At 40.9% G+C, this 22,044-nt stretch overlaps 1 protein-coding gene across 18 annotated transcripts in view; it reads left to right on the top strand.

Annotated features, from left to right (window-relative positions):
- The window catches only part of tnika (TRAF2 and NCK interacting kinase a), a 68,035-nt gene that overhangs the window by 15,523 nt on the left and 30,468 nt on the right, over positions 1–22,044 (top strand). For all 18 annotated transcript variants that reach the window (XM_065966271.1, XM_065966269.1, XM_065966267.1 and 15 more), the window contains exons 3-5: positions 17,365–17,421; positions 18,446–18,571; positions 20,474–20,584. In XM_065966271.1, coding sequence (XP_065822343.1) covers positions 17,365–17,421; positions 18,446–18,571; positions 20,474–20,584 — 294 coding nt within the window. The remainder of the gene's footprint in view (positions 1–17,364; positions 17,422–18,445; positions 18,572–20,473; positions 20,585–22,044) is intronic.

The following is a 22,044-nucleotide window of genomic DNA, read 5'->3' as shown; positions in this document are numbered from 1 at the left end:
AGGTGGAATTTAGGCTTTAACACATAGTTCAATACACAACCTTCAGAACACATACAGAGTATTAAAATAACTTTCAATCAATGAAACTTTTATACTCAGACAGCCTGGATTCAACAATTTCCACCAAAAACTTCCGGGGTTTATATTCTAAGCTTACTCTGTTTGTTCCAGACATCAGGTGCAGAAACACTCAAAGCTTTCTTTCCAAATTAATTTGATACTTTTAGAACAACACCTTGCACAATTTCCAGAAAGCAAAGGGTGCTGTTTCCATACTTCTAGATTGAGAGAGCTGATAAATGATTGGAAATGTGGCTCAGAATGTTGTTTTAGCTGAATATCAGCTGCTTTTTATGTATCAAAGGATGCAAAATAACTTCAAGTTTGGAGTTTTCCACAAAATGTATTATAACAATCATTTTTTACTTGCAGGCCTGAATTATTAGTTCAAAGGCAACACAAAAAGTTCCAAATTCTTGTCTATGCTTCTAAATATTGCCCGTTCAGTGCTGTAGAAGCAGATAAAGATGCAAACTAGAAGAGATAGGTTTCACACACAGATAAGCGGCACAATCGAGCAAAAATGCCATCTATTTTAAATTCCTCATGCGGTTGAGATCCCTCGTCTCCGCCTGCAGAGGATCAGCTTCTTGTGAGCAGGTGAATCTGTGACTCACTCAGATGATAAATTGACCTTCAGCCTGCTGGGTATTAGTGAACTGGAATTGCTCCTGCTCGCGCTGAACCATTTTTAGACACTTGTTATATCAGAAAAAAAAAGTAGCATATAAGAACGTACACTGCTGAGGCATCGTCAGTATGGATCAGTGAATACTTGAGAAGGGAACACATGCAGGAGTGTGGCTCTCATACACAGATACAAAGTCAGGAGCGCTGTAAACATGAGTTTACTCGTCTTTGATTCCAAAAATAAATTAGATTAGCTCTAGTGGCGAGGGGCCAGTTTAGCTTTGATGTATCTGTGTGAACACTGACTTCAAGTGAACAAGTTGTGCTCTGATTTCTTCTTCTTCTTCTTCTACCAGCAGTTTTCAAAAACAAGCATCACGAGACAATTCCTCTATCATAGCTTTTATTTTTTCGTCCCTTTTTTATTTTATTTAAGCAGATAAAAGTGCATAGCAGAGTTAATCAAATTGTCCTTACTGCAAAGTGACTGTTTTTCATTTCACTGAAACTGAATTATTCATATCCGTGGATAGACAAATGTAGACTTACCTTTGGGCTTATTAAAACTTTCATAACCTCGTTGCATGGAGTGAAAAATGCATCAGGTAAAAGCTAAAAACAGCCACCTCCCTGAACAGGTAATGCTTTTGACATTAAACAGATATATGCAGGATGTATGAGTCATTTTCTCTCCTTTTGTCAGGTCACAACACTTTCTCATTTCAGGTACTTTAGTTTTTCTTGCAGCATAAACAGACTCTAAAAGTTCATTTTGCTGCAGTCACTTGTATTGGGTGCATGATATGTACATAAGAGGTAAGGGGGGGGGGGGTAAGGGTGGGAACTACAGGGTAACTCAATACAGTGGAATATGTCATGATACGGTACAGTACACGGTACGTAAAACAATTATATAATGAAACATAACGTTTTCTGTTTAACCGAAGAATACGAAATGTCCCTATAAACATTTAATGGCAGGATTTATTCACTGCTATTTAGAGTTCACTTCTTAAACCCTTTTCAGCCCTGGGCGCTGGTATAGCTCGGTTGGCAGAGCAGGCGTCCCATGTATGGGGCAAGCAGCAACCACCGGTGTTCAAAAATGAAGCCAATGTGGAAGCAAAAATGCCTGTTAAATAAAAAGTTGTTGGCCTGGATCAAAAAAAAACCGCTAGTAGTCTAAATAGTTATTTTCCTCATGGGCACACACTGTACGGGGGGGGGAAATTCTCTGTAACATTTGATTTTATGAAGAGTTATGCATAGTTGGGTGCTAGGCTGACCTGATTGAACGGCCGTTCGTCAGGCGTCTTTAATACCGCCTCTGCTCCAACTCTTAGACTGCCTTATTGTTGACTGAGAGCAAGGCAGAGACTTCCAGCATGGTGGCTGCTGCTGATGATCCTCCAGAGCCCCCTGCAGTAACAGATGGGTGACGTCAGTCAGGCTTCATCCATTAATTTTTTACAGTGGCCTGGAGGCCTCGTTGCACTGGTTGCAGGTTAGACCCCCAATTTATTGCCATACTGATATTTGTTTCCCACTCTAATAAAGCTAGAGGTGTGAGAAAACCCTGCATACATGCTCCTTTGTGTCTACATAGGGGCTGGCACAGTGTTTTATGTCATAGGTGACCAGCACTTCTGTGTGTCTGCCAATGAGAGATAACAGGTTTATCAACAATTCCATTAACCCATCTAGTTAAATGATACAAATCTGCTCCACACTGCTCTTTACTCTCTATCTCTCTCGCTCTCCCTTTCTCTCTCTCTCTCTGCCGAAGTCTCATCTCAATTAAAAAAAAAATGCGATGAAAAGTCGTTCCAGGTTGTTGTTTTTTCTTGCAGCTTCCCCGTCAGCAAAAAATAGTTTGGCCGAGAACAGTGATAGACGAGGATCCGTGGCGAAAAGATAATTTTAGCTCGACTTCTTCCTCCGTCTCCCTTTCTCATCTTACATCTCCGTGGCGGTTTCCTTTCCCTTGTTTTTCCTCCTCTGTCTTGTCATCCCTTCCCTCACTTCTTCATCCCTGGCTTCTGCACATCTCTTATCAATTCATAATCAAGTTTTTCTTCTTGTTTCCTCTGTTTTTTTTTGGACTGAATCTTCCCTGGTGAGCTGTACTTAAGGGAGCAGCCTTTGCCTACAGTTTGTGTATATATAGCTGCTACTGGCTGCTCTAAAAGGGCCATAAATAGAGAACACGGGTAATGCTGAATAATTAAACACATTCTCCTTCCACTTCTCTCCCCTCTCTGTCCTCCTCTCTTACTGTTTCCTTTGTAACTCTCTCTCTCATCATCTCCCTCATCAGTATTTCCTCACTCTACATCTCCACGTCTCCCCCATTCACTCTCATCTTTTTAACCCTTCCTCCTCGCCCTTCACTCAACTCCTTTCTTGTTTTATAACGCTTATGTTTCAGTCCTGTCGTCCCCTTCTGTCTGTCTTTCTGATGCCTGTGAATATTTGATGGGGCTTATGGGAATTCGGGACAAAGGGGGAGGCGTGAAAAGGGAGCATCCCCGTCCAGCCATTGGCCGATACATTCTCCGAATGACTGACTGACAGGACAACTTATTGAATGACAGACTTATTGATCAGCTAATTGATTAATCACAGCTCCGGGTCGTTCCCGCGGGACACGTAATTTTTCTCCCTGATGCATTCAAGGACAATTCGAGGGGGGCAACTAATCATATCTCGGACACAAGTACACAAACGCTGCACAAACATGTGAGTGATGACACATGCAGCCCGAAGTCTCATCGACTGTCTCCTCGATTTTGTCGTCAACGAGAAAACATTTCCTGCGTGCGCGTGTGCGTTTATTGTTGCCGTGACTCTGCTGTCGCCATGCAGAAAGAGCCGAAAGACGCAGAAGAAAAACAAAAAAAAAAAAAAAAAAAAAAGCAGACCAATCTTTTTCTCCCTGATGACAGAACACCATCCACTCTGCTCCTCCTCAGGCAAAGTGCTCCACACACTCTTTAAATATTCACCAGTTTCAACAACACACACACACACACACACACACACACACACTCACACTCATATAGACACACACACAAAGCCACGTTGGGGACCGGGCCGTATGGGCTTTTATATGCTCACCCACTGTGACAGCGAGTCTCTGTAAAGAGGTTTCCATTCACACACTCTGGTGCATCAGAGTGTGTGTGTGTATCAACTAATATGTGTGTGAACAAGGAGGTTTAGAGGAGCATGTATGGAGTGTCTTGGCCTCCTGTTTCTGTTTGCATGTACGACTACTCCTAGAATACCCACGCGCCCCGTACCGTGCTGAATCATGATCGCCCAACTTTACTGACTTTGTAATTTTGTCCTCTTACGATCCTGGATTTCTCGATTATGTAACACGGGGATCTGTCATGTCCACATAGCATTTCCGTGCTTGTTCTCGTGCACAAGTAACCGTACCGTGCAGAAGCCAACCTCTTCTAATCGTGTTTGCAGAGGCGCTGTTTGTGAACAGGCAGGACAGGCAACTGCTTGGGGCCCCAGACCAGTAGGGGGACCCTTGAAGCCTGACAAACTTAAACCAAAGCAGTGGCCCTAAATGTGCAAATTTTGCACTGACAGTAGGAAACCTCGAGTATGCGCAATTATACCCAATTGATTTTTGCCTAGGGCCATAACAGACCCTAGAGTCACCACTGCGTGCCAGGACCGGGAAAGTGTAGTGTCCTAGAGCATGGTACATAGCACTCACAGTAGTCAAACAAACTGGACCTGACTGGACAGACTGCCTTGTGTGAGTGCATTTTTACCTGCAGTGCCCCTTCCTCTTTTGCCCCGCTGGCCCCCCTCTCCCTCCTCTGCCCTCTTAAGAACATCATAAAACTTCAAAGTTGTTTTTTTATCTTCCTTATCTGCTGGAAGTCATGCTGCAAAGGACTGTGGGAGAATTTTTTCTCTATGCATGCTCGTTACAGCCACCTCTCTACCTCCAATACACATGTTCCTACACGCACACACAAAAAACTACACACAGCTCTAAAACGCAGCATGGGGTGTGAAAGCCTTGGTATAAGAGACTCCCAAAAAGGATGGAAGACAGGGTGACGTCATGTATCCCTCTTTGTTTGATGTCCTGAAGTCCTCCAGCGAGTGTTTCTCAGCAGGAAAGAAGATCAAAGCAGCAGCATGCACAGTGTGTATCGCTGTGAGAGTAGTCACTTATTATACTGGAACTTGTCAAATCTGTGTTTGGCATTACATTTTCTACTCAGTGTTATGACTTCTTCCACTGTGCATAAAATGTTTTTTTATTTCAGCTTAACTTTATTTTTATCAAGTTGGCCCCAAGCTGAAAACTTCTGTTTTGAACATTTAAGCCATTGCGGAGGTGTTGTAACTTTGTACTTTGTTGTAACTCTTTTTACAAGGTTAGGCTTCTATCCAGCTAAATTTGGTCTCTGACCAAAAACTGTCAGCCTCGTTCATGTTTCTTTTCATTCCTCAGAAACTGCTTGCTTTATTACTGTTTCTAGATTAGCCAAACAATTTGCTGAAGTCAACATTTCCATTGCGGCTGCCATCGTTGAGCTTCATAATGCCTCTTTTGAAACCAATAGGTGACATCAATGTAACTACTTCCATGTTTTATACAGTGTAAGGTTGGCACCAGTCATTCCCAACATTTTGATGAATTGATGATAAACCGACCTAAACGCATTCTAATTGCTCGCTGTACTAGTAGAGACAGGGATGAAATGTATTAATATAATTATATTAATATGTAAAAATATCCTCATAACTAAAACTTGTGCAAGCTTGTACAACGGAGTTATGTAGTAAATGCTACATATATAAAGATAAAGTGTCCATCATTAAAACTGCTATTGAGAAATCAGCAAACCTTACTGATTTCTTTTTGTGCCACACATTTCATAAACGGCCCACACAGAGACATGTTCCTTTTGATTATGCCGAGATGGATGAAGCTGTAAAAGATGGCACCTTTGCAGTCCTTGCCCTCAAACTCTAAAATGTGTTACATCTGTATGAAACACTGGCCCAACCAAACTTTTAATTTTGGTTTGAGAATGGCTTTTGTCTGATTTTTGATTGTACAGCACGTTCCTCGACTGTTTTTCCTTTTCTAACGTGCTTTATAAAAAGTGTTTGATTGGACTTGCTAAAATTATTTTAATTGTTAAAGCTGTTATCGGCTCAACATTCACAGCTTTCAAAATGGTTCTAATTAATGATGATGAAAAAGATTATCATAATTTTTGGTTACTTTATCGCTTAAATTTATACTTTTTGTCCAATCACTAATGCTTCATGTTTCATCAATCACCAGAATTCAGTAATTCAAGATTCACCTTTGGTTTGAAGCTCAAGCAAGATAAAAACATTCACACCCAGTAATTTGGCTCTCTTAGTCTCAACGTTGGCATCAACTTCAGATGTAGTATTTTCTGCACACCGAGAGGAAATGACTCCGTCTCACAGTCTCTGTAGTTATCACTAGATTGCCGTTGGCATGAAAGGAAGCTGACATATGTTGATATAAAACATGTATGCATTACTATATGTTAGCATAAGTGCTAATAGGGATGCTGCTGGTAGGTCTTAGATGGGAATATCTGCAGGAAATAAGGTGTGGGTATGGTTTGTGTTTTTCTGTGTTTACATTATTTGGATCTATGTGTGAACTGGTTGTAATACTTAGTGCATGTCCCCAGTGTTGTGTTGTGTCGTATTTGAAGTTGTTTACAGTTTGACACCGTGTCATTGACCCTCTTTATTGCTGTAGATTTGTTGTTTGTCTACACACGTTTTAACACTCACAGATACACACTCACACTTCAATCTCTTGAGTCCTTATGAGTGAACTGTGAACCGTGACTGAGGTGGATGTTGCTTGTTACTGTGGGAACAGCAGATGTGCTTGTTCTACCCATATTCAGCAGCACACACACACACACACACACACACGCACACACATTCACGTTCACACCTGGCAGTTTGTTCATTAGCCCATATCCTCACTCTGTCTTCCCCAAGGCCATGCGCCCCACTTACCCACAATGCACTCCTGTCACCCAGACCGGGGTCAATTATCTCTGCCGGATGCCAATAACAATCATTCATTCCCAGTCTGTCTTTCATTCAGTCTCCTCCCCTTACTGCCCGTTAACCAATCAGATCCCCTAATAACAACAATAATTACACTTTGTTTATAAAGAACCTTTCATTCATTGAAAGTTGTTATAAAGGCTTTATAATACGAATAGATAAATTAAAACAAGTGCAAATACTTCTCAATAAAAACAAGAAATAACAAAAACAAGCACAAGAAAGGAAGAAAGAATAGGAACATGCCAAAGTATTTCAAATATTTGTGAATAATTCAATTCATCAAAAGAATAAATAATGTAAAAGAATACTAAAGAAAGTTAAATACAAGTAAGTAAATGCATTGTTAAATAAATACTACGGTGCTTCAGTTGTTAATAGACACAGAGTTATAAGTACATACAGATGTTCCATAGTTTTAACATCATGTATTTAGAAAACTGGCTACTAAAAGAATTAACCATGAAAGACAGTACAATGAAAAATAAACATTAAGGATTCTTTGTAAATATAAGAACCTTTAAATCATTGCCAAAAGACGTTAGCTAAAAGTGGCGTGATGTGTCAGTGGATTGTTTGGGTTTAAACAGTGGGACAAAAAAAGCATTACAGATCATGTGTGCAAGATAAAGAGCCATTTAGCCAAGGCTTTACCTCACAAGCTAGCTGCTCATCAACAGTAAAGTCAATAACCCGCTCTGCCTCTATTATTCTTCCTGCTTTGCCTTCTCTTCTGAATGTGTCTTCGTCAGAGACTGAAAAGATTGGAAATGAAAAGCATGAGTCATGTCAGAAAACTGGATATACGGTATAGACTTTTAGCTAGCATAGACAATAAATTAGAATTGTATTCCTCTGTTAGCATTCAGCCACTGCTAACAGAGGGATATTTTCTAGTGTATCACATACTAACTGTATTGTTTAACACTCAGCCACTCCCTAGCTAACATTGGACTACTGATAACTTGAATTTAACCTATTTTCTGTAGTTGGCCAGCAGTGACACACTTTTCAAACTATAATGTAAGCACTCAGCCACCTACTTACTTACTAACCTTACTTAAAACTAGAACTACTTCCTGTAGTAGCCCATTGTGTAACATGAATATTGTAATGTTAGCATGTTGCCTTTCCCTGGCGTGCATGACTGTAAGCTAGGAAGTGGCTAAAAGCTAACGGTACAGTAGCTAACGGGTTATGAATTGTGCTGTTTTAACTTACAGTATGCACATGTCCCAACATTTTATTGCTGTCAATTGTCTTTTCAGTTTCTGAGGAATCTGGAAAGGGGGGAAATAAAAACAATTTGTCATACGTTTATAGGCATTTAAACCTCGAACACAGCAGTAGAACATTTTCACATTATGCCACCCCGCCCCTCCGAGTTGTGTGTCGTAGAAAAAGGCTGCTGGCTGTGTGAGTATGGTAAATTCTGTCCTTCTCTGCGCCCTTGCTCAGCTCTTTCTCCTCTTTCTCACCTCGAAAGTCAGTACAGTAAATCAGCTCGGTTGTTCGCTTGACCTCCAGAGCCACTGGAGCATGATGCTGATGTGCTGAACCTGCCGCTTTGCCTCTTCACTGCAACCTTCCTCCTCCTCCTCCTCCTCCTCCTCCTCATGCTCCTGGCCCTCCTCATCCTTCTTTGTAGTGTTCTCTCGCTCTCTCATAAATGCTCTTGACTCCCTGGCTCGATTTTCCTCGGCTTGGTTTTATCCGTGTGCCGTGACTCTGACACATTCAGAAACTCTGATTTAAAGTGAGAGATAAGTGAGTGAGTGGGCAGGTCAATGGCTAACAGAATGAATTAGCCAGTAAGTGCATTATTGAGCTAACCTTTGTAAGCGAGTTAGCCACTCAGTGAGGTAATATATTCGTTTGAGGACGGGGCAGAGTTTTAGAAAGCAGGGGGGGGGGGGGGGGGGGTTGCACAGATGTTTAGATGGATTTCAACAACACCCAGCTGTGGAGCAACATTAGCGCACAACACATATGTTTATATAAGTTTGAGTTTCATTTAATCTGGGTCAGCCTCAAATGCCTTCTATAAATACGCTTCGGTCACACATTCATGCTCATCCAGTGAGTGTTGATCCTGTCAGGGTTGATTTATTTCCATCACGTTAAAGGATGTTTTATGATGAGGACATGCTTTTACTGTTGTCTGACCGTATGCACACATACAAACACACACAGATCCTCTTTACATATGGACTAAGCTTTACTTGCGTTTTGTTTTCAAGCCCAATGTATCACACTTCCACGGGGAGTGACAGATGTTTTTCACTGATCATATATTCTTTTGTCTGTTTCCAGACTTGTGTTTGTCTTATTTAAATCTTTTTGTCTGTCTGCCTGCCTGCCGGTATAGTTGTGATTATTTAGCGCTGCAGCAAATCCTCTCCCTGACCCCAGATTAGTCTGTTTTCTGTACATTTATCAGCCCGCGGGTTTGCCAATTAGCTTGTGAGTGGGCAGGTTATATTTCAGGCTGCTGACAGATTATTGTTTCAGTGGGATTTAGCCAATAATATGGGTTCATTTGGAGGGGAATTGACACTTGCTCGCTGTTTGTCTCTCTGTTGCTGAAATTCAGTTTCTCCTTCCTGCAACAACCCTGCTTCCCCTTATACCTCCCCCATCAATAAAGACACTCTCTACAGATCATTGCGCTCATCTTTCTCCCTCTCCTCTTTTTCCTCTTTTCTTCTTTCATCACCTCTGCCTCCCTTTTCTTTTTACTACCTTTGTCTCCCACAAACCCTCTGCTTGTATTTGTTTCGCCGTTCTCGCCTTTTAAATCTCTTCCCGTCTCAATCGGTCTCTCTTTTCCTCCCTCATGTGCGAGCAGCCTCGGGGTGCTTCTATATTTCCTGGCCGGTGCAGAAGTAGATTGGAATGGAGGCCTTTGTCACTTTTATTTACTGCCTCACTGATTCCACAGCAGCTTTCGTGTGTGTGTGTGTGTATGTGTGTGGGTGTGTGTGTGTGTGTGTGAGCACGTGTGAATGCGGAGTGATTGCAGGTGTTTGAACTGCAATGAGGTGTGTCTGGGAGTATTGCCCTCTTATTTCTTCTGACTCCTTCTAGCAGAACTGTGTTTGTGTCATTTGTTGGCTGAAAGTAGCTTTAATTCTCTGCTAGCATGCTGGGGTTGTAAGCCTGCAGACTAGAACCAGTGGGTGTTGAGAGGAGGGTACCGACTGAAACCCCGGTTGTCTGAAATCCTTCAACCCTAACGCAAGCCAAACTGCAGATTGTGCGTGTGTGACAGCAGTGGGAAATCTCCCTCTACGACCCGCCTGTCACACAGCGACAGACAGAAGAAGAAATATACCGAGTGAAAGCCCAGAGGCGTGCGCCATAGCCCACTTCTCCCATACAGCCACAGCTACAGCTACCACTCAGTCAATTCTTTCCTGATGTCTGTGTATGTTTGTGTGTGCATGGATTATCATGACGGCACAGATTAGGGATTATGGTGTGACCCATTTCCTTTTTTACAAAGAGTTAGCTACAGACTCTTGGCAATCTGTTCCTACTGAGTGTGTTTGTGTGCATTCATATGCTTAAGCTTGTACTGAATCTTTGCAGGGGCCTTTGCAAGCAGGAGAAATGTCGCTTGCAGATCGACGGTTACGCAACATTGTTGAAACAATGAAAATGGCTGAAACTATTGAATGCAGACTAACTAGACTTGTCACTTTTCTCTCTCATTACCAGATGTATATTTAAAGTTGCCATCAAATAGTTAAAAAAGTTCTTATTGCTAACTTATACTGACATATATTCTTTTCTAAAACAAGCAGTTAGGGAGGGACTTTGACTCTTGGATTTTGATTGGCATTTCAAATTGAACATGTGAGAACATTTACACAAACACAGTGACAAACTATGATTTTTATGATATTTTACAAGTGCTATAAAGATGGGGACATAACAATTGGAGAGAGTGATTCATTACACATCAAATCTTGAGTGTGTGCAATGCAGGATGAACTTATTCTTTGTGCTTGAATAACTGTTTAAGCCCCAGTTTACATCTTTTGTCAGAAAATAATTATCTGCAAAAGACATTCATGTGAAAAACATTGACCTATATTTTGATGTCCTGGGGACTGTTAAGTAAGTGTTTAAGTTTGCATGTTGAAGACAGCTAGCTCATGTGAAATGAAACAAATAAGTTATTAAGCAAGCATGGCCACATGAGAACTATCTTTTGAATTTGGTTATTGTTGTGGTTATGAAGTTCTTATTTTAGCAGCCGACTCTGAAAGTTCAGATACTGCAGTCCTGTTCTTGAACACACCGATAGGTAAAGCATGGTGTGCACAGGAGAGCTGAATAACACTCTGATAAAAAGCCAAAGCAATGACAGTTATGTCAAATAGTGTGTGAAATGGGTTCCATCAAAGTCTATATACTTCTTCATTTGCTCTTTTAAAATACTTTGGGGAACCATGTACTCTAGTTTTTTAGGATCATCGTCCTACCAGCTGCAAACCTGTGATGCCAAAAGAATTTAGCACAAAATTTAAATTATCAGACAAAATGATCATGTTGGGTACGTTTAAAGTCTCTCAAAGGGGATTTTTAGTCTTTGTAAATGTGGCTAGAAAAGTTCATCTAACTCTAGTCTTTTGAAAATGGGCTCAGGTAATGTCATTCGTACCTAATGGACCGAGACAAGCAGAACCACAAGTGTAGGTTTTAAGCTTTCACTTAATGTGGAGAAAAGCTCAATAAAGTAAGAATCAAAGTACGGAGCTCATTCATTTTGTCATTTCATTGTAAAATTTGGATGACCTTGCAGCTTGGCCACACCGCAAGCGTACACTGAGGACAGATGCCGATGAAATCCAGCTCTAACGGCTTTTCTCTTCATGCCCTCCCTCATTTCTCAATCACGTCGCTCTCTCTACCTCCCTCCTCTCCGCCTGATCTCTGCTTCTAAATAGTAAAACCATCATATACCTTCTTCTACGCTCTGTCTTTATGAGATTGTAATTAAGAGTTTCTGTATGTACAGTATGTTAAAGTGTCGTGCCCACTGTACACAGGCCAGCAAAGTCTGTTGCTAGGCTACAACAGGAAGTGTCCTGCATAGTGAAAGTGTCTTTGTTGTTGACTCTGCAAGGGCATTGGAGTGCATGCAAAAAAATGAAAAAAATACACACGTCAAACTTCAGAAGTATTTCTCACACAGAAGCATTTGGTGTGCTGATATCCAGCGGGTTGTTTTTAAAAGCCGGCTGGTTCTCACCTAACCGAGGCTGCAGAAGAAAGATGAAGAGATGCTTCCCTCTGCAGCCTGCAAGTCCTTCCACTCCTGTGTGTGTGTTTGTCTGTGTGAACATTCAGCTCTGTGTAGCAGCAGAAAAAAAAATAGGTAAAAGGGCACCATTACACACGGCACATGCTCTGCGTATAGAGTGTTTTACGGGCTTTTCACGTCCACTTGGCAGGTGTAATTAATCATAGTTATGTGTAGATGATAATTGGTGGGAGAGGTGGACTCTGTGACAGTCTGACACCTCCCTCATGGTTCAAACGGAAGGGGACAGATGAGATGAAAGATGAGATGACATCGGACAAATTAAATTCTGTGTTGCATCCCTGCAGATACACAGACGACATGATGAGCTGTTACCTCAATCAGAGCATGATCGTCTTGAAGGAAGTAATCAGGCTCAAAAAACAGGTTGCATTGTAACAAGATCGCCAGACCTCTTGTATGTAATACAAATGCGTGTCTAAGTCTAGGTTTTTTTGATGACATCACCTTTTGTTGGGTTGCACTGTTGACCAAATGATCACTCCATCGACAAAAAAGACAACATACAATCCTTTCAGATGAATAAAAGTAAATATTTTCAGCCCTCACATGTACTTAAGAAATGAAAAACCTTTGACACAGCCCGAGGAAAAATAGAAATTTTAAGCCTAAGAGAATTAGATTGTAATGCAATGCAATTCCTGTGTAATAGCATTAGATTGCGTTTGTTGTTTTTTAAAGATATTTCCCAGCCTGTAATCATCATGTCTCCCTTTGGATCAATCATCACAAAGTGCTTTGACCAAATACACAGAAGCATCATTTCCCCTGCTTTAGAGGAAAACCTAGTCATTGCTTTTTTTTTGAAACATTTAACAGCTTTTTACACATCTCACTTAGTTTCACTCCGAGTTGACCAAATATGAAGCTTTCTGTTTTGTTGCTTGTAGCCTTCAGATGAAAAAGACCCACACTCCGTTTTGAAACCCCCGACCAATCCGATGGTTTTAGAAGCACTGATCCGCAGGGATGAGGCCAAGTAATGAGTCTTCTATGATGCGGGCGCCTGAAGGCTGATTGGAGATCAGTTCGGTATCAGTCTGCTGTCTCCACCACAGCAGGGCCATCCAAGTGGAACAAACATAGTCAATTTGGTCTGTTATCGCTCACACACACCTGGGCTGGCAGCATCACAGCTCCTTCTGTGTGAATGAGTGTGAGTGACAGGTGTTTGGCTATGGTTTGCGGTCAAAATACCACTGAAGGGTAAGAAAAAGGAAGGATATGATATATAATGCAAATCAGACTCACTAAAATGACATAAAGGAAGTATTACACGTGTGTGCATGATCACATGGTGTGTTTGTTTTGGAGTTACAGACATACCCAGGCCCATGTCAGTGCGTTGTGGTTTGCAGAAGGCGCTAGACGTATCAGAGGAAGCAAAGTGAAAGAGGTTGCAGAGTTCTCGGTTTGTGTCATATTTGCTTGTCGGGCTGAAAGCTGAATGCTGTTTCAAAGGTATTAGTGTTCAGCTCAGTCATGTTCATGAAGGACCCAAGCTTCACAGGCTGCTGGTCTGAGCTGTGAGGCATGAGAGAGAAGGAGACAGAAAAGACATGGGATGGGATGGGAAAAAAAAAAAGGAAGCGAGACATCCAAGGGAGAGGACGGGGGGGAATAATGAGAGGCATATAAAGAGGAGATTGTGAGAAGTTAAGAGGGTTTGATAATGAGAGAGAGAATCAGTGGGATGAGAGAGAGAGAGAGAGAGAGAGAGAGAGAGAGGGAGAAAACGTGGATCTAGGTCAGAGAGGCAAAGCAGTCAACAAACAAGTGGAGGAAGGGATGAACAGGCCTGTGTGGCACAAAGCTCCTCTATCTGAATGGGACGCCTGCGGAGAAAGAAAGAAGAAAGAAAGATTAGGCTATCAAAAAAAACAACAACATTGGAATATCTTTATTTAAATGATTATCATGAATTTTGATTAAAGACACAGTTAAACTTGTTGCAGTACAGAAAGTGTATTCCCTCAAATGATTGCTGGCCCCCTCAGTGTCCTGTATTAAGCATCGAGCCAGAGTCCAGTAGCTTAGCTTAACCAAGAACAAGAAGTCTGAATGCGGGGGGAAAAAAAACATCTAACTTGCTTGACTGGGATGGTTTTAAATTTAAAAAAAAAAGCTACAAAGACTTCTGAAGCTAGCTAATGAAGATGGTGTTGCCCAACTTCGGCCTTTAAGAAACAACAAACAAACAGAAATGGAGTAAAAGTCATGCTAGCAGTATGTTTCTTGTACGACAATTATTGAAGTAGGCTAGTTTTGTGTTATGTTGTGTTATAGGTTTGTTAGCAACAACAGTAAAAACAGCACAAATACCCTACCAGAGAGACGGTGTAATCTAATTTCTAACCTTAAGCTAACTGTTTTAGCTGACTGTTTCCCCTGCTTTAAGTCTAAGCTAACTGTGGCACAACTCAAAACTTGACACTTAAGAAATCAGAGGATATGATCCTTCTTAATAAATGCTCAAAAAGAGAGTTAAAGGTGAATATATTTTTTTGGTCTCAAAATGAGAACTACTACTTTAATTTGTTGAGTTGTGGTAATGACCCTTAAAAGTTTCCATAGCTTAAGATAAAGTCATAAAATGTCTCATTTTGTGTGACTAAAGGTCCTACACCAACATGAATTTAATTTCTAAAAATATACAGATTTAAGAAAAACAATTGTATTTATTTGTAAACCTGAAAATATTTAACATTTGAGCTTGATAAACGGCTTTAAAATGTCTTATTTCAATCCAATCGTTTTTCATCATTCTTTCACACGTTGTCTTTTCAACTGCTAAATACTATTTTATTTGACATTCATACCGCCCAGATCCACCCTCGGCTTATCTTTGAATCTGGAAATAAATGAACAGGCAGAGGACAAAGAGAGAGAGCGAGAGATGAAGAAGAACGGACAGTGCTAATTCCTTTCTGTTGCACCTTTCACACTTGGTCATTTAATAAGGCGGGATGACATTACTGCTGTAGGAGGGGAGGAGAGATGGAGGTTGTCAGGTGGCTCAGAGTAATGAATCTTTATCCAGCTCTGATTATGTCCATGTCCAATATCTTTTTTTTTTTTTTTTTGACACTTTCTCTCCAACTCCCTCAATCACTCGCTCTCTCTCTCTTTTTTCATGTCTCTCTGTGTGCACATGTGTGGGTGTTTGCAAGAGTTCTTTTGTCTGTGTGAGGAGCTATAAAAGGAGATCTTTTTGTATTTCACATGTGTGTCTGTCTCTAAGTGTATGCGTGAGTTTCTGGTTTGTAAGTGGCTGTAATGCCTTTGTTGGTCTCCAACAAAGCAAGCCCTTGTGCTTGTGGAATTGGGGCAGTCTGATCCTAATGAGAAATCCCTGTTCAATCTTTCCAGCTCTTTCACTTTCACAGAATCTGGACTGTGTGTGTGTGTGTGTGAGAGAGAGAGAGAGAGAGACAGAGACAGAGATAGAGAGAGAAAAGAAGCCTTATCACAGTGTCCAACCATCCACTGCTGCTTAGTTTGCAATATGCAGTACTATATTGAAACACAATGAGTTATCATGTTAAACTCATACTTTATTTTAAGTCGTTGCTTTAAACTCTCCTCACTCTGATACCTCAGGTGATGTTAGCATCATGCCCAGTCGTGTTGCAAGAACCAACCAAATGGACTGATAAAGGTTAGGTTCCTACTTACAGCTCTGCGAGCATCAGCACTTCCTCAATTTAAAAAAGAGAACAACAACTCTTGCCACTTCTGTAAAGTAGGCAAGAGACGCCGCTTGTTCACCTGCTTTGAACCTGAAGATTCAGTCATGTTTAAGTTAAAAACTTTGGGTTCCACTTCTAAAGCGTGATTGGAAAAGTACAGGAAAGCTATCGAGCTGCCTAGCTTGCATTTTGCAAGAGCTGCGTATAGGCTATTGAGTAACTGGCTACTTGCAAGCTATTCATCAAGTATAATGACTTTTAGTGAACCCTTGAGTACAATTGATCTATTAAAACAACATTAAAATGGATTATGAAGAGAGGAGACCGCTAGCAGTTGGACAGAGACGGTCCTGTTACTGTGAAATCAGGAAACTATCAAGTCTTAGCTATGTTCTGTGTCTGTTGTTGTTGTTGTTGTTGTTGTAGCGTAGCCGCTGTTTTGGCGTTAGCACTCGTTATCAACACAGCCTTTCGATTAAAGCCCTCAGGAGGCCCTTCAGAGCCAGAACATTAATGCCATCTGGTTTACAAGAATTCCAGAAGGAAAACAGTCCTGCCCTTGTTTTTGAATGTGTGTGTGTGTGTGTGTGTGTGTGTGTGTGTGTGTCTGTACATGTGTGTGTGTGTGTGTCTGTCTTTGACTCTGTGTGTTTGTAATTTCTTTGTTTTTGCCACTAATGCTAAGCTGTTCTGCTCAGACTGTAACATGCTAATCAGTCGAGTCCAGACAGGTGGAAGCAATAGCCGTCAGTGTTTTTTAGCCTCTCTCTAGCCCTGTTAGCTTCATTAGCTAATCACAACCACAGATGCTCTGTATAAAAAAAACAAACCACTTGGGCCGTCCATTTGCCCCCAGCTTCCAATCTCTCGCTTCTTCGCCTCCTAGCCCCCCCCGCCCCCCCCCCAGGCAGATTCTTAGCCTCAATATTACACAACGCTGCCAAGTCTGTCTTTCTTTGTTCCTTGTCCTTCTTTGACTGTCAACCGTGTTTAACCACCGTTATCCATTTTTCAGCATCGCCAACTGTTTCCTGCCCAAAAAGTAAAACCCTGTTAAAGTTAATACGATTAGAAATGGTTTAAAAGGAGTCTTGTCTTGTTTGGCTAGCTTATCCAATAGTTTGATCAAAATCTGTGTTTATGTCACCAGGTCTGTGAAACGTGTGCATGTCACATATCACTTTGACTTTTTTGACTTGGCTGTTGCTTTCTTTATGCAATCAGCTTCACATTCGCAATCTTATACATCAGGGAGTGAAACCCAAGGGGCTTCAGCAACATCAGAAAACATGTAAATCAGTCTGGGAATTCACTCATTTTGATGTCTTTTGGATTCTGTCTCTTTGTTGTGAAGTGTTTTCATTTTATTACCTGTATTTTCCACATTCTGGAAGTTTTTTTTTTTTTTTTTAATGCTGTATTTCAGGCTGACAGTGAAAGAGAAAAATGCTAATTTAAAGCAGACATTGATATCTCCTCCATCCTTTTTTTTTGTGTCTCCTTGTGTCATTGACTGTCCCCCTTCTTTCCTCCTCTCACCAGGGTCGCCATGTTAAAACCGGGCAGCTGGCAGCCATCAAGGTCATGGATGTCACCGGGGTAAGATACACGCATACATTACACACACACGCACACTTAAGCCCTTTCACACTCGTGCACATACCCACGCACAGAAAAAAAAATCATCTCGAGTGATTATACCACCGCCGACCGTGTCATCTAATTAAGAGCGATGAGTCAGAGCTAGCGATTGTGTGTACGTGTGAGTGTGATGTGGCAGAGAGGAAACGAGGACAGGCCTATTGCCATGGTAATATTAGCTAGAGGTATTAGGACAGCAGTGTGGTCTCAGGCGTGTCTGTAAAGCAGGAGGGAATCTCAGCTATATTTAGAGATCCTCTCACCCTACGCCTCGCTGTTTGCGCTCAGCTGCCGGCGAAACAATGAAGGAGTGCAGGAATGAGGCAGCAAAGGAACCTGAATGAATGAATGGTTAAATGAATGAATGACAAATGAACATATGCAGACGTATGTGAATGAATAAACGAAATAGCCAAAGGAAGAGAAGAACAAGCGATGAATTAAATTGAGTATGAATGACTCCGTGTGCAAAAATCTTCTTGAATCCAATACAAATAAGACCCTTCTAATTAACCATTCAAAATTAAATGAAGGGCAAAATTGCGAGCTAAATGAGCCGATACTGTACAAAATCAGCTTACTAAAAGCAAGTGTTTTTGTTTCCATGACTCATGAACGTTAAATTGGAGTAATCGAGGCATAATTCTCCATCATTGTGCATAATTAATAAGAAATTACAGTGCTACGTAACCAACTGCCGCCATGACAACTTGTTTCAAACACTTGCTTTTGGCTGTGTGTCAGTGACCCCCCCCCCCCCCTTCGCTAAAATGAGAGTAATTAAAAAGTAATTCTGTTGTTGTGGGATATTTAGATCCCAGCTGTTTCCATTGTAACAGCATTTAGCTAAACATCAGTGGATTCAAATTGTAAATCCGTCAACGACTTCATCCCTTTTGCTCTATCAACATCCGTGCGGGAGTCAACAGTAGCGGTCACCTGTTGATTTTTTATTTTTTTTTTGCCCCATCATGTGTTACAGGATGAGGAAGAGGAGATCAAAGCAGAAATCAACATGCTGAAGAAGTACAGCCACCATCGCAACATCGCCACCTACTACGGAGCGTTCGTTAAGAAGAACCCTCCCGGCGTTGACGACCAGCTATGGGTACGCCGCCATTTCCCGTCTTTTTTTTTTTGCATGTTTCCTTGTCAGCATTTCTGCAGCTCTGCGTGTGTGAAAATGGAGTGAAACACGGGGAGAAAATAGCTACGGAAAGAAGTGGCGTTCCATTTGTCACTATTATGTTTACAGTGTGTAGTTTTATGGAGTTTTGGTGTTGCATTGGAATATGTGCTTAACGTGAGTGTGTGAAAGATATGAAGTGTATGAATAAGCGTGCAGCTGGCTAGGCCGCTGCAATAAATCACGAGTAAACGCCATCTCAGGGAGCTCTCTCTTCTCTGATCTGGTCCCATTCATCACACAACAACAGTAGGACACACAAATATATGCATACACACAAAGCAGCCGGAGCTATTGCATGCATAATTCCACATGACTCAACAGCAGCTCGTCGTGTGGGTGTTTTTTTTTATTTATTTTTTTTATGTGCTTTGACGCATATGCCCTTATGTCTATGAGTGTTTCTTTTGTCTTTGCGTGTCAGGGTACACATGCACACACAGGATCAGAGAGGGGGTTTTCGGGTATTACTTGCCAGCTTCCTATCTCCCCGTGTAATCCAGAGCGATGATGAGAGGAGCTTGAAGCAGAGCCAGAAACTGACCAGCTGAACTTTTGCCCGCATATCTCTGCGGTTGTAATGCTGGGGTGGATGAAATGAAGGGCAGAGAGAGGAGAGGAGAGATGAAGGAACGAGGCAGCTCAGGGATGGACGGAGGAGAGTGATGGACAGAATGGATACTTTGTGTTTGGGTCAAGAGACGGATTGGATTCATTCGTATTATCTCGTGACCTCGTTGAGTCGTCTGTGTGTGTGTGTTTGCGAAGAGTGCAACATAACTGTCTGTGTATATTTATGTATATTTCTGGGTTACTAATGCTACTACAATGATTTGATTATTGGTACTGTCATGTGTATTTTCTTAAGGATAAAGACAGTTTTACACAATTAATGAATTCATTAATACATTAAATGGTTTAAAGGGTTAGTTAAAAAAAAAAAATACAACTGTGTGTTAGAAAAATCTAAGAAGACAGTTTTTATGTCCGATGTAAGGAACTGTCAATTAAGTGCATCAATATTTATCTGAATTCTAAACAACAAACAATAGAGAAATAACTGAAAACACAAAAATGTAAAAACTGAATTTGAAGAAAAAACACAAGACCTTTTTACATTTAGATTAAACCACAGCGCTGAAACAAAGCTCTACTGACACTCCACCTTTGTGCTTTTACATTGAACCCCACAACAGTGTATTATACAGTAGGTGTCCCTGTGTGTGATTTTCATAGCCTTACAGTGTTGTGGAAACCCAAGAGGCATGATGTATAAACAATCACACACACACACACACACACACACACACACACACACACACACACACACACACACTCAAACTTTGCAGACACAGCCCTGATCTGTCCTGCCAGCTCTGATGTTTCACAGTGACACTGTTTCGCCTGTGTTGTTACCTCTGATGCCAACTCTGTGACATTTATATATACACAGTCCCGTCTTGAACAAGCAATGTCAAATGGGCTAAATATTCACTACATCAAATTCAGAAAATACATTGTTTTCATATCAGACCCGTACTAATATTTTAAAGCTGTTATTGATACATATGCAGCCTCATATTGATGCATCTTTAGGGGTCTAGAAATGTGATTATTTATGATTATACCCAGATTGAGGAAACTATTTCCACAAATGACAATGACAGTGCATTGACAAACAGGTGGTATTATTTACTAACTCACTGGTTCTCTACATACAATAGGTTCTTTAATGGGAGTTACTTGCATATTTCAACAATGTAAACAGGTTTTGCTTCTTTTGCCAACCAGTCATCATTATTCATTATCCTTGTATATTCGTAGCTGGTGATGGAGTTCTGTGGAGCCGGCTCGGTCACAGACCTGATCAAGAACACCAAGGGAAACTCTCTGAAAGAGGACTGGACCGCTTACATCTGCAGAGAGATTCTCAGGGTGAGTAACTGAATCAGACTTTTGACGAGTCGTTTCTATTTCACCTGTCTTTAGTCAGCGTCGTCGTATGTGAATGTTGAAGAAACGAAAGAGAAAACGATCATTGTTGACCTTTGTCTTTTGAGTGAATAATTAACACCGTGTGCTGTTTTGTGTTTGCTGTTAACAATAAGAGTAGTTTGCTTTGCAAGGCAGATACTGCCGACGAATGATCTGCTGTGATTAATGGCAACATGCTGTAGGAGGTATCTGCAACAATCACTGTTGCCCCAAAAACGTTTTATTCCCAAACAAACTTTCCTTTTTGTGTAATTATTTTAGTTCATTTGGCAAGCTTTCAATTTTTTCAACCATTGAACCATAAACTGGTTCATAGTCCCATCATTAAAAACAAAGATAATGGGGCACCAGTAGCCGAGTGGATAGTGAGCCCACCCCATGTACGGATGCTGTAGTCCTCCAAGTGGACGGCCCAGGTTCGAATCCAACCTGTGGCTCCTTTTCCACATGTTATTCCCCACTCTCTCTCTCGTGACCCAAAAAATAAAATCCAAAAAATCCAAAAAAGAAACCTTTAAAAAACAAAAAAAACAAGGTTACAAGCCTCTCTATGTAAGACGCTCAGATAATGAAGCTTTACAAAGCAAAAACAAACATTACATACCCATAAAACAGTCGTAGACATTTTTGTTCCACAATTACCGTCATTGTCTATTGTTGTCTGCCGTGTTTCCTCAAATGACTTCCTTGTCCTTACACAGGTGTAATAGGCTTCAGCCCAACAAAGCTTTTATTAAATTACAACAAAAAAAACAGCTCAAATGATTTTATGATCAGGCGTAATTCTCTTGATTACAGCATCGACAAAGAACAAGAGTGAAATTGGAAAAGCAAAGCCTCGGGGTTAAGAAATGCAGTTACAATTCTCAGTTCACTTTTAGGGCAATGGAAAATTGAGCTTCTGTCAACTCTGAAATTATGAGTTCATGTATTTGTTATTTTGTGCACTGTGAGCTTCTGGTTTCTATTAGAGGTAATCACACAAGATCTGACTAAGCTGGTTCAGTTTCAATGAAATCTTTAGGTGACCCTTACCATAGTAAAAATATTCTTAAGTATGTTTGCTGTTTTCTGAATTGAAATGAGTGTTTATTTAATTAAAGGAATGTATGCTGAAGCTTTTTCACTTAATGTATGTCATGGGAGAATTTACCTTAACTATACCAGCACCATAAAAAGAAGCCACATTCTTAACACCAGCTTGTACCCTTTTGAAAAGACAACAAGTAATGTTCTTTAGAAATAACTTCTTTCAGTGATGTCTGTGTAGGCTCTCAGTCTTCCAGGTCATGATAAATTCAAAGCTTGATCCAAATGTGTTTGTGTAGTGATAAACGCAGAACATGCCACATCATAGCATAGGAGAGCCTGCTCTTCTGGACAGGATTCTTCTGTCCACT

Source organism: Labrus bergylta, chromosome 18 (genome assembly GCF_963930695.1).
Source record: "Labrus bergylta chromosome 18, fLabBer1.1, whole genome shotgun sequence".
NCBI lineage: Eukaryota > Metazoa > Chordata > Actinopteri > Labriformes > Labridae > Labrus > Labrus bergylta.
This window is presented reverse-complemented; position numbering and strand designations above follow the sequence as displayed.